Source organism: Cynocephalus volans, chromosome 2 (genome assembly GCF_027409185.1).
Source record: "Cynocephalus volans isolate mCynVol1 chromosome 2, mCynVol1.pri, whole genome shotgun sequence".
Classification (NCBI taxonomy): Eukaryota; Metazoa; Chordata; class Mammalia; order Dermoptera; family Cynocephalidae; genus Cynocephalus; species Cynocephalus volans.
Window position 1 is genome coordinate 198,380,913 of NC_084461.1, and position 12,146 is coordinate 198,393,058.

The window sequence follows — 12,146 nt, forward strand, 5'->3', positions numbered from 1 at the left end:
CCAACAGCTGGGGACTCACCTTCTCCCTGTTTCCTTTCTGTCCAGTCTGGATGAGAAGCAGGCCTCTCTGGGCCATTTCTGACCAGGGTCAGGAGGAAGTCACAGGCTAAGTCCACTGGCTTGGCCAAGTTTGGGAAGGCAGGAGTGCCCTGGGAGGGTTGAACAGGGCCCTGAGAACAGCTCCAGCCATCTCTGGACTTTCACCGTCAGCTGGAGAAGTTCCCAGGCAGGGCCCAGAGGAGGAACAGCGAGTGTCCTGCTGTCCTTGCCTGCAGTCTCTCAGTCTCTTGCGGGCACCAGTGCCCTTTGCAGCCTAACCAGGCCACAGTCAGAGCAGCCGATGAAGCATGCACACGAAGCAGACTGTAACAAACACTCGCACTGGCCTTGCATCGGAGAGCCGCAGCAGATCCCTGCCTTCCACTGTGCTTTTACCTGCACTAATACATGGAAGCCCATGATGTTGCTAGTACTCTAAGAACCACAGGGGTGACATAGTTACCTTATTTCAATGTAAACCCTTTTCTCTCTTTTTTTTTTTGTATTACATTTTTTAAATGTATTATAAAAACAAATACCATAGTAATAGAAAAAAACATTTAAAAACTTACCTGTAATCTCTCTGACTTGAACAAATATTTCCACTTTTCTGGGATTTTCCCAACTTTTATTCACATGCATTAACATGCCTACACAGTGATATTAGTGCATATAGATCTGAATATACTGTCTGCTTTGATCCTCTTAATTTTCTTATGGCATTCGTAGGAGAGGGTTATTCTCATTTGACAGGGAAACAGATGGAATGACACTGACATGACTAAGTTCACAAAGTGAAATAAGATTAAATACACACAGATTACAAGTCTAGACTCCCTTGGTGGATCTGCCACCTTGTCAGCACGTGGCACAAAGTCATGTAAAGCTTCCTATGTGAGCCATGATGATTTGAGGTCCTGATGCCATTTCACATTCTTATGTTTCTTGCGAATAAATAAGCAGAGAGGCTTTACCTAAGCAAGCCATAGAGTTGTCCCTGTCCCCCTCCCTGACCTTGGCCGTCCCTAGTTTGCTCCCCCAACCCTGCTGTCCCCTGCTCACTTTGCTCTGCCCTATCTCCCCACAGCAAGCAGCGGCATAACAAGCTGTGGCGCCAGCAGGCAGAGAGCAGCCACCAGCAGCCTGTGGATGACCCCATAGGACTTGGCGACTTCTTGCCAGAGACCCTGGATGGCCCCCCAGACACCCGGCTGCCCTGCTTGGAAGATGCCGCCCAGCCTGGGTTCCCAGGTGGCAGGGCCCCAGCAGGGCCTGCTCTCCCCTGCTGCTTCCGTCGACTCTCAGACCCCCTCCTGCCTTCCCCTGACAGTGAATCTGGTAGCTTGGTCCAGCTCGAGGATCTGGAGAGGGAGGCTCTGCTGGAGGAGGCAGCTCAGCCCACAGAAGTGCGCAAGCCAGCCAGACATGCCCAGGAAGGTTCTGGGCTCTGTGAAAAGGACATAAAGAAGAAACTAGAGTTCAGAAGCCCCAAAGCCCAGAGTTGCTCCTTGCTGCAGGTGGAGGAGATGGAAAAGGAAGAGGGTCCGGGAGGAGGACAGTGGGGGCAGCCCCCAACCCAGCTGGACAGAAACCTGCTCAATCGGGAGAACCTAAATAACAACAACAGCAAGAGGAGCTGTCCGGATGACTTTGAGGTAGGCATGGGACCAGCACGTGGGGCAACAAGCCACATCACTCCCGTCCAGCCCTGTGGAGCAGCCCCTTCCTGGCCATTCCTGCCGATTCACTCTGCTGGGCTGGCAGGTCTCATCTCCAGCAATCAGTGGCTTTATTTCAGAGAGAGCTTCTGCTCGCTGGTTGGGAATGTAGCGTGCACATGTGTAGTTGGCTGGAGATCTTTAGGCGGTAACACAAATCCCTGCATGCTCCTTACCCCATGCACCTTATTCATGACGCGTGCAGGGCTTCCAACTCAATTTCTTTTTTCTTATGTAAAATGTAAAACATGGAACTTATCACCCAGCTTCAGCGTTTATCAATATGGGCCAGTCCTTGTTTCTCACCCTCACCTGCTTCCCCACACCCTGGATTATTTTTGAAACAGATCCCAGATCTATCATTTTACCCATAAATGCTCCAGTATGTAACATAACCAAAATACCGTTACCATGTTTATAAACTGATAAAGATTCCTCAACATTATCATGTATCTGGAAGTCTTTCAACTCAGATTCTAATGCTTAACTCCGTTGGTCTCTTGTAGCTGTCATATTTGGTGGATTTTCAGCAACAAGGTTTTGCCTTCCACCTGGTGCATACGCAGAAAATGGCTTATTCCAGCCAGCCTTTTCCCTGTTCCATCAGTGGGAAGTGGCCCAGGAGTGGAGGCTGGTTTTGTGCGGGGGTGTGGTGTGCAGCCTGGTCTCAGGTTCCCCCCTGGCTCTGCCGCTGCTCACCAGGCCCTAGGGTGAGGCGTCCCAATTCCCCTAGCCTCGCCTGCCCATCTCACAGGACAGCTGTAGTTCTCAAGTGAGAGCACCTGGGATATTGACAGGTGCACTCAAGTATAAAGCCGGTTTTTATTTTATTTATTTTATTTTTTATTTTTTATTTTTTTTTAAAAGCTGACCGGTAAGGGGATCTTAACCCTTGACTTGGTGTTGTCAGCACCACGCTCAGCCAGTGAGCGAACCGGCCATCCGTATATGGGATCCGAACCCGGGGCCTTGGTGTTATCAGCACCGCACTCTCCCGAGTGAGCCACGGGCCGGCCCCAAAAAGCCGGTTTTTATTAACATCATGTCATTATACTGCAAATAAAACTGGGAAGTTAAATCTCCCAACCTCCAAATCATAAAACATATTCCAAACCCAATGTTAATTACTCATGAATTTCCCCTGCAACTCACCACTTCCCTCAAAGAGCAGATAATCCTAGAGAGAGATGACATAAAACCTCATTGTCCAGGACAGTGTTGCCATGGTTAGTTCACAGTGGTTTAGCCATGAGTCACTGGACGGTGAACACAGAGAAGATTGGATAAGAGGACAAGTGCAGGACAAGGCCTCCTTCTGCCTGGGCAACACCTGCTTGTCCCGGAAATCTCAGCTGAGGTGTTGATTCCTTTGGGAAGCCTTCACTTCATGCAGACTTGGAGCCCATTCCTCTCTCTCCTAGCACTTTTCCACACAGCTTTTTGGTCCTTTCCAGCTTGTATACAGAAGGGCTCCAGGGGCAGGGGCTGTGTCTTGTCTGCCGTCCCTGCTTCTGGTGCAAGTCCTGGCATGAAGCAAGTGCTCCATAAATAATGTGTTGAGTGAATGAATCCTCCCCCACCCTGTTTGTGTTGAGTGAATGAATCCTCCCCCACCCTGTTGCCCCGTGGGCTGTGAAAGGTGCTCTCCAATGCCTCACTGTGGTAGGTTTCAGTCCAGGTTTGAGAAAAAGTGAACACGTAGACGCTTTGGTTAGAGCTTCAGAAAAATTTCTGGGTCAAGAATTTAGGCCTTAAAGAATAGAACAGTGGTTACCAGAGACTGGGGAGAGAAAACAGAGGTTGGCCAACGGGTACAAAATTCAGTTAGGTAGGAAGAATAAGTTCTGGTGTTTCATTGCACAGCAGGGCAACTGTGGTTAACTGTCGAGTTTTGTATATTGCATGATAGCTAGAGGAGAGGCTCTTCAATGTTTTCGCCACAAAGAAAAGATAAATGCATGAGGTGATTAATACGTTAACTACTTTAACCCAATTATTATATATATATGTATGTATCAAAACATCACATTGTACCCCATAAGTGTGTATAATTACAATGTGATAATTACAATTAAAAAAAAAATTCAGACCCTAACACAAGGGTAGCGGGTGGACCCAGAAGCCAGCCCTAGGGTTCCTGACAGAGAGACCCTGCAGAAGACCCTGCTTCCCCGAGGAGCGGCCGAGAGCCCTTTAGACTCTTCCATTGTTGGACAGCCCACAACTTCTTACCTTGGGGGACACAGGATAGTATTAATCCTTGACAGTTGGGAGGAGGGGGGAAACCCAAGCTCCACCTGCGGGGAGAAATCACAAGAAACCTACATCAGCCCTTTGCCTGGAAGGCTCCGTTTTAGACCAGCTCAGGAATCTCACAGCCGAACAACTCTCGGAGAGTCAGCTGCCCTTGCCTCCCCTTTTGCTTTCCTTGCCTCTTTCTCAGCCCAGGAGAGCAGTTCTTGTGGCTGTTGATCAGGCCATGAGGGAGGGGAAGGGTCGCCCTGCCCGGCAGATGGGGGGGGGGGTGTAGAGGTGCATGCTGCATTCACTTAGACCCCAGTGACCACAGGGCAGGGGGTTTCCTTGGGAAACAATGGAAATGTGTTTTCTCTCAGTATATAAAACCCACTTCTGCCCAGCTGTCTCGTTGGGGCCTGTGGGCACCTGCATTTGGGTGTGTGTTGGAGTCTTTCTGAAAACCATTTTTGCCCTTCGCCACCTCTCTAGTGAAGACTACAGCTAGATGATGGTTCTGGAGCCATGCAGTACTCCTGCTGGACAGGGGGTGCTCCCTTGTCAGGCTGCAGACTGCCCAAATGTAGATTCCTTCTGAAAGGGAGAGACCACTTTCTGTGTTTGTGTGGCAGACACGCTGTTTCATTTCATTCTCACAGTGCTGTGAGGCTGGGGTTGTCACCTGTTTTCCAGATGAGACCAGATCCTGGAAAAGATCATACCACGCAGATGGCAGAGACAGGGCTCAGAAGGGAGGTCCCTGGAGGCACTGCCCTGACCATGCTGGTTGTGTGGCCCAAGGGTTGCCCGGGACCTTGGGCAGTTAGCTTCTGCAAAGTTTGGTTCACCACCTCTTACTCCTCTCTAACCTGCGCTGTTATGGTCAAGTGAGTTTTGAGAGATCTCTATTCCTGCACCAAGTGAAGTAAGAGCACTGCCTGTCCAGTGCCCATCCCCAGCCCCTCTTTGCCCTCTTCCTTGCCTGCATTTCTCACATTTTTGGTCATTAGCTCATTATCACATTCTCTCACGATATTCTTGTCCCCTTGCAGCATGATGCTATATTTGGGATCCTTAACAAAGTGAAGCCTTCCTATAAATCCTGCGCCAACTGCATGTACCCGACAGCCAGCAGGGCTCCTGAGGCCTTCAAGGAGCCATGTGAGGACCCTCGTGGTCCCGCCATCTGCACTCAGCCAGCCTTCCTACCCCACGTCACATCTTCCCCTGTGGCCCACACAGCCAGCAAGACCCGAGCTCCAGAGAAGCTGGCTTCTGGCCTAGCCGAAACTCCCCCATTCCTACCACCAGCAGGCTCGAGGAGGTCAGACACCAGTGACTGTGGGGCCTGGGCCACCCCAGAACTACCTGCTAGCCTGTTGGAACCTTCCAGAGAGACCCCAAAACTTCTGCCAAAGTCCCTCCTTTTGAAGAATTCTCACTGTGAAAAGAGCCCTCCCAGCATGGAAGTGGTGAAGGAAGAATCATCACCCAAGAGAGACCCGAAGCCAGCCAAGGACCGCAGGCTTCTGTTCAGTAATGAGTCTGAGAAACCAACAACCAACAGCTACTTGATGCAGCACCAGGAATCCATCATTCAGCTGCAGAAGGCAGGCTTGGTCCGCAAGCACACCAAAGAGCTAGAAAGGTTAAAGAGTGTGCTCCCAGATACAGCATCTGCCTGCAGGGACAGCCCTACCAGCAGGCTGGAGGCCAGCATACCCGAGGAGAACCAGGATCTGGTGGCTGTCCATGAGCCAGGGTCCCCAGCTTCGCCCAGCCAAGCTGGGAGGGATGAGAAAGCAGAGGCCACCCCCTCTCTGTTGGAAGGAGCCTCCCTGAAGAGCCCCACTCCCTTTCTCTACCGCCTGGATCACACCAGTCATTTCTCAAAAGATTTTCTAAAGACCATCTGCTACACCCCCACCTCATCCTCCATGAGCTCCAACCTGACTCGGAGCTCCAGCAGTGACAGCATCCACAGCGTCCGCGGGAAGCCGGGGCTGGTGAAGCAGCGCACGCAGGAAATCGAGACCCGGCTCCGGCTGGCGGGCCTCACCGTCTCCTCCCCACTGAAGCGCTCCCACTCTCTCGCCAAGCTCGGAAGTCTTAACTTCTCCACGGAGGACCTGTCCAGTGAGGCCGACCTGTCCACCCTCGCTGACTCCCAGGATGCCAAGTTGAGTGAGTCTTCCCTCTTGCATGAGCCCCAGGCAGCCCCAAGGAACCCAACTGCAACCTCCAAACCATTAGGGAAATTGGCCCCTGGAAACTTGAAAAGCCCTTCATGGATGAGCAAAAGCTGACCCGCCTTTTGCTGCGTTGGGACGTATATTTTCATATGATCCCTCCCGTAGTTTCACTGTGGATTTTGGTCAGCCCCTTAACATCTTGATTTCCCTTCGACAATTGAAGTCTTCCTGCTCTCCCCCCATCCCCCACCTTGGAGAGGAGGAGGAGAAGAAAATAACTCACATGCAGCACAAGAAGAAAGGGGAGATGCAGTTGTGTAGCCCAGGAGACCTGGAAACTGTTGGCCAGTGCACACCACATTCTGGTCCTCAAGTTCCATGTTCTCAAGAAGAGTCATGTTTTAAGAGAACGTACAGATATGCACACACATCCAGAATATTCCATGTGCAACATGTGAAAGAAGAGCTGTGGTGATGACATCATCACTGCAGCACAGGTTCCTAGCTCATCCCTGCCCTTGGGGGAAAACTCTTGGATGGCAACATAAGTCCTACCTCTGTTCTTGCTGTGCTTTTTATTTTTAAAATACAAGAATGAGGCTCGCTGCAGGGAATAATGCTGTTTCAGAAAGGGTTTTTCCAAAAAAAAATTTTTTTTTTTGGTTGGGACCCCAGAAGTGTCACAACTTTTAGCTTGATTGCACCAAGCATGGCTAGGTAAAGTCATCAGTGTAAGGCATCCGGTGCCATTGTTGAACTCACTGTGTGCCGAGCAGCAGTCATCTATGCCGTTAAAGTTCTCTGTCCTGGTTTTTTTGTTACAGCTGAACGATGTGTGTTTGGCCAATACTGGCGTCAGGTGGGTAGCATGTATGAGGTGTTCTCAGTTGTTGCTAGTGGTGAGGTTTAAATCACCCCCAACTTTGAGGGGGAAGCACCTCAAAGTACTTTTGAGCCTCAAATACTGCTGAACCAGATGCAGTTGTGTTTAGGTTTCAAAAGCACTCAAGTGTCCAGCAGGGGCAGTGATTCTGAAACACGATCGCCCTGCTGGGAGCCCTGGCACTCAGGTTCACAAGGTCCCATCTGTTCATTATGGGGAGAGAAAGGAGATGTCAGCAGTGAGGAACTTGTAGATCCCTCTCCAGCAGCAACTCAGCAGTAGTTTCTCTGAGGAATGAGACTGTTGAGCAGCATCACAAAGCTTTACAGTCACCCCTTCCTGTAGTGAAACTTCTGCTCCCTGTTTCTCTCCAGCTCTTCCCAGTGGTAATGGTGGAGTAAAGGAGGCATCTGTAGCCTGAGCCTCAGCTCTGTGGGTAGCACCCATAAGAGGCAGGTGAGCCAGCGAGACATATAGCTCTGGGCTGTCATTCAGCAAGGTTATTAAAATATCCTGAAGAGAGAGAAGCAGCAGCTTGTTAGAAAGGCAGAAAGACTTAATTTAGGGAGCAGCAAACTATGGTGTATGGCCCCATGAGCTAAGAATGGTTTTTACATTTTTAAGAGGTTAAAAATAATAATAATAATAATATGCAACAGAGACCATGTAGCCCACAAAGCCTAGAATGTTTACTGTCAGGCCCTTTGTAGAAAAAGTTTGCTGACTCCTGATTTTGTTGAACAACCAGCAAATCTGAAGCCCTTCCCTGCTTCTTCAACACCTCAGGTCATACCCTTGCCTCCTCCCGACCCCAGGCCTTGCAGGGCACCCCAGCTTGCCACTCCTGTGCAGGATGGAGCAGTTGTGTATGCGGGGGACACTATTGGCTAAAGCTTTTCCACAGTTCCATCTTACTTCACAGCTGGGTCAGCCAGATTAACTTAGTGAAACCAAGAAGCCTTCAAGGGCCAGCCAAATTCTGAAAGTGGGTAAATGAGTTGCCATTTTACATTGCATAGAACTGGGCCCCTAAAGGAGCCATTTTGGAGGGCACCCTGGGTGGGGTCTTCAGAAACAAAGCTTCTTCATATTTCAATTAGTGGGTAGAATTTTTGCAAAAACCTTCTCTCTGGGAACTTTTTCTCTGATGTGATTCTTTTATATATATGTGTGTGTATATATATATATACACACACATTATTTTTATTTAAAGGAATCTGTTTTCCCACTAGTGTCCATTGAAATTACCTTAAAAGGTGATTATCCATTTATTCCTGAAACCCTATGGGTTTCCCCCTCCCTCAGCCAACAGAAGCATATTTTCAAAAAAATACCAAGTTTTGCCAAATTAAATTTCATATGGTAGATCAATTTTTTTATCAAAATAATCCTTTAAATTTGGGAATGACAGGCTTATGTTGGTTTTAAACCGTGTCTGTGTATGAGAATGACATCCTGTTGAAACTTTAATTTTGAAAGTCATAATTTTTCTTACCCAGTTAGTCACGGGTGTGTGGGAAGATTACAAATGCAAGTGGGTCTTTGGCTTTTGGCAAACATCTATTCATTTCCAGAAGCCCAGCTAACATGCCAACATCTAAACAGACCAGGACACGGGTCCTCATCACCAGAGCAAAATGAAGCATTCTTGATTTGATGGTTCATACCCTGGCCTGGAGAAAAGGATAAGGATTTTTTCCGAGACCCAGACCAGTTGCATGTAAACATACGGCAAATTGCTATTTAAAATGTTATACTAACAAGATGAACATTCTGCCAGGCTTGGGGGTACCTTGGCAAAGACGAATTCATACTGGTCTCTGGAAAGAAAAAGTTTGCTCTGAAAGATATGCCATGTCCTGGCTGATGCTTTGTATGTCATCTTATCTGGTAGGGAAAATTCCAAACGTGACACAAGAGAGAGGCAGGCAGAGGTTTAGGCTGTGCAGGTCAGTGATTTTGGTGACTGCCATTTTCATTGAATGCCCCTGTTGAATTAGGAAGAATGGAAATTTTTCTAAACCAGCTTAACACCTTGTGTATTCAACTGCGTTTTGTCTTTCACCTCACCTTAGTTCCTACGGCATGCCAAAAGTTAGACTGAGCTTTTCTACATCTTTTTTTTCGCATTGATACAGTAAGGTCTTCTCATCAAGTTTTGAGTATAAGTGGATACTGGTCATAAGGAGGGGGAAAACCAGGCTGCCCTCTGATTGTAATTTGACAGTGCAGATTTCCATTTCTTTGTCTTATAGCTACTTCAGGGTCTTTGAGCAACGTCCCTGGTTGCATGAACTTCCTAAGAACAAGGTTTCTTTCTCTTGCATTCCCTGCCTCTTTGCTCTGACCTTTGGGTAGGAGCCCTTCTCCATGGCACCCTGTTGCTCATGCATGTAGATGACTCAGCAGGTGTTCCAGCTAAAGAGCATTCCAGTCACTTCTAAAGCCCTTTCCCCCTGGATAAGCCCAGAGGATGTTGCAGGATGGAGCTGAGGTTGAATAGAATAGACCTTCAGGACAACCCTGTGATTGTGTGCTCTTGTCTCAGGGCCCATCCTGGAAGGTGAATGAATCCTCTGCTCCCCTGGGGACCATTTCTCCCAGGTGGGAACAAACACTGCATCATTTAGTCAAGATCATATTAAGTAACCCCACCCAAGGTATGTAAAGAGGGAATTGCTTCCTGTTGGCTGGAAATTCTTGGTGCCAGAATACATTTCACCTGACCCTACTCTTGGCTGGCCACCTAACAGGACTTTACCTCTAGCAAGAGATCTAGGGAGATGGGAAACTTGGTGACACCTGGACAACCGGTGCAGTTTCACTTGTCCTGGTCCCTCCACCCAGTTCCTGCTGACGTTGCAGGCAAAATGGAGGTCATTGAATTACCATCATACATAGCCCTTGTTCTGTCACTTTCTGCTCTACAATTGACCACCTATGAGTATGAGTCCATCTACATATATATATGAGTATATGTAACGAATCAAATTATCATGTGCTTCACTTCTCTGTCATCCACACATGTGCTGTGTCACCTGAGCTACCAAGCGAGTCCCTTGGCCGATCTGGAGTAGTGCTATGCAGTGCCGCCCCAGTTCAGTCTGGAGATGAGTTCCTTGTTCTTGTTTTGCAGTAGGTGCTATTGCCCCAGCTTCCATCACTCCCTTAGACAAGAGTCTAGAAGCAGCTCACCAGTCCTCTACTGCCCTCTCTGTCAGTCTTGCTGCATGAGAAGATAGCTGCTTTCTCCCTCTTTTCTGACACTGTAATTATTGTTTTACAATTGAGTGCCTTAATAATAGTTTACAAATACTGTGTATTTGTGCGAAACTGTTAAACTCTCATCTTTTGTGATTGGATACTTTGTCTTGTCAGCAGTGGTTGGTATTAGGACTTGAGCTTGTCCTATTCCAGACTTGTGCTTATTCTGCTATGCAGTTTTTACATTGTGTGTTCACAGCTATTCCAAGGAATCTTGCTAGAAAGAACCCTGGTAGTTCCTGCCAACGAGGCAGGCATTGGCTCATGCCATGTTCCATAGTAGCCAATGAAAGAATGTAATTTGGTTTGCTAGCCAGCTGGGGGGTGGCACAGGCCAAGTGTCCTCTGAACCACAGCCCAGCACCTCACCCATTGCCCTGATCACACAATTGCACTCTTGTTGAATAGAGATTTTATTACCACCTAGGCCACCCTGTTTTTCTGCTTTGTTTGTGTCCTGAGCTCTTTGGCAACAAAATGTAGGTACAGGTTCCCCCTGCCCTGCCCGCCCCCTCAAAATCAGGAGCTCCTCAAGACAAGTTGATCTTTGGTCTTCAGAAGCTGCCAGTGGGTTCCCGTGTGTTATGTTACAGTATCAATGACTTTTTTATTATATTGTTTTTCCTCTTGTTTTTTTTTATATTATGTATTTAAAAGGCAGTATCTTTTGTACTGTGAATTTGCAGTAGAATATGCATAATGCACTTTTTTTTTTTTTACTTCTGTTGGTGTGTATTGTATATAGTGTGCGTGCTTCTTGTGATGAAAATAAACTTTTTCTTTATAAATGCCTGATGACTATGAACTTGTACAAAAGGAAACTGCCCCTTCAACCCTTGCCAACCCTTATGGATTTGTCATCATCATCATAATGGCCTGTCTTTACTGAGCACCTACTATGTGCTAAGCTCCATGCTAAAAACCTGAACAAGTTAGACCCCGAGAAGAAACATTAGCTCCTCCCAGTACTAGTCTTTTTTCCTCCTGATTTTGTCAGGGAGGAAGAGCAGGTCCACTGGTGGGTGACCATTTGTATACCAATAAAACTGTTATCCACCAGGATGGGACTTGAGCTTTGGTGGTTTCTCTTCCTGTACAAGTAGAAAAGGTAAAGCCAGAGGTGTGCTCTAGACAGGAGGACTGTGGAGGATAATCACTGCTAACTGCTCAGGCAGGAGTCCCAGGAATTCTCAGTTGCTGAACACAGCAGAGGCTTGTGTCATGCTCATGTCACAGTAAACACCAGGCTGCTTTTGGTAGCTTTCCTCCCGTAGTGACTCAGGAAGCTGAACTGCTTTTATCTTTAAATTCTGCCACCTTGGTGTTTTTTGCTTCTGGGGTATAGTCAGTACGGTTGGGGTAGGACAGGGAAGACTCACATTCACTCTTAACTGTCTTTGTGCTTCTCATATGCTAATGGATGAATCATGTGGCCCCAGCCCAATGGCCCGAGACTAGGAGATGTATAGGGCACACACAATGTGGTGGGCACTGACTGTTCACTACATGTACCGAGGCATGACCACTGAATTCTAGTGCCTGCGGATCCAGAGAGTATTTTGTTCAGTTTACCTAGACTTACTCTGTCTCTCAACTGAGCTCACGAGAGACTGATGAATAAACTAGAATGCAAGTTCATTACTTTACCACAAGAATTATAACTATCAAACAGACTAGATTAGCACATTCAGTCCTTTGAGATAAATCTACCTGTGAAGTCAAATTTTGGTTAGGAATTGCTTATTGAGTATGAAATCAAAGCTAAATGTTTGTTATTTTGTGGCTGGCCGGTAAGGGGACCAGAACCCTTGACCT

At 47.7% G+C, this 12,146-nt stretch overlaps 1 protein-coding gene across 2 annotated transcripts in view; it reads left to right on the forward strand.

Annotated features, from left to right (window-relative positions):
• The window catches only part of SSH1 (slingshot protein phosphatase 1), a 59,832-nt gene extending 48,757 nt beyond the window's left edge, over window positions 1–11,075 (forward strand). For both annotated transcript variants that reach the window (XM_063086023.1, XM_063086024.1), the window contains exons 14-15: window positions 1,127–1,694; window positions 5,045–11,075. In XM_063086023.1, coding sequence (XP_062942093.1) covers window positions 1,127–1,694; window positions 5,045–6,298 — 1,822 coding nt within the window. In that variant the 3' untranslated portion in view covers window positions 6,299–11,075. The remainder of the gene's footprint in view (window positions 1–1,126; window positions 1,695–5,044) is intronic.
• Window positions 11,076–12,146: the final 1,071 nt, after the last annotated feature.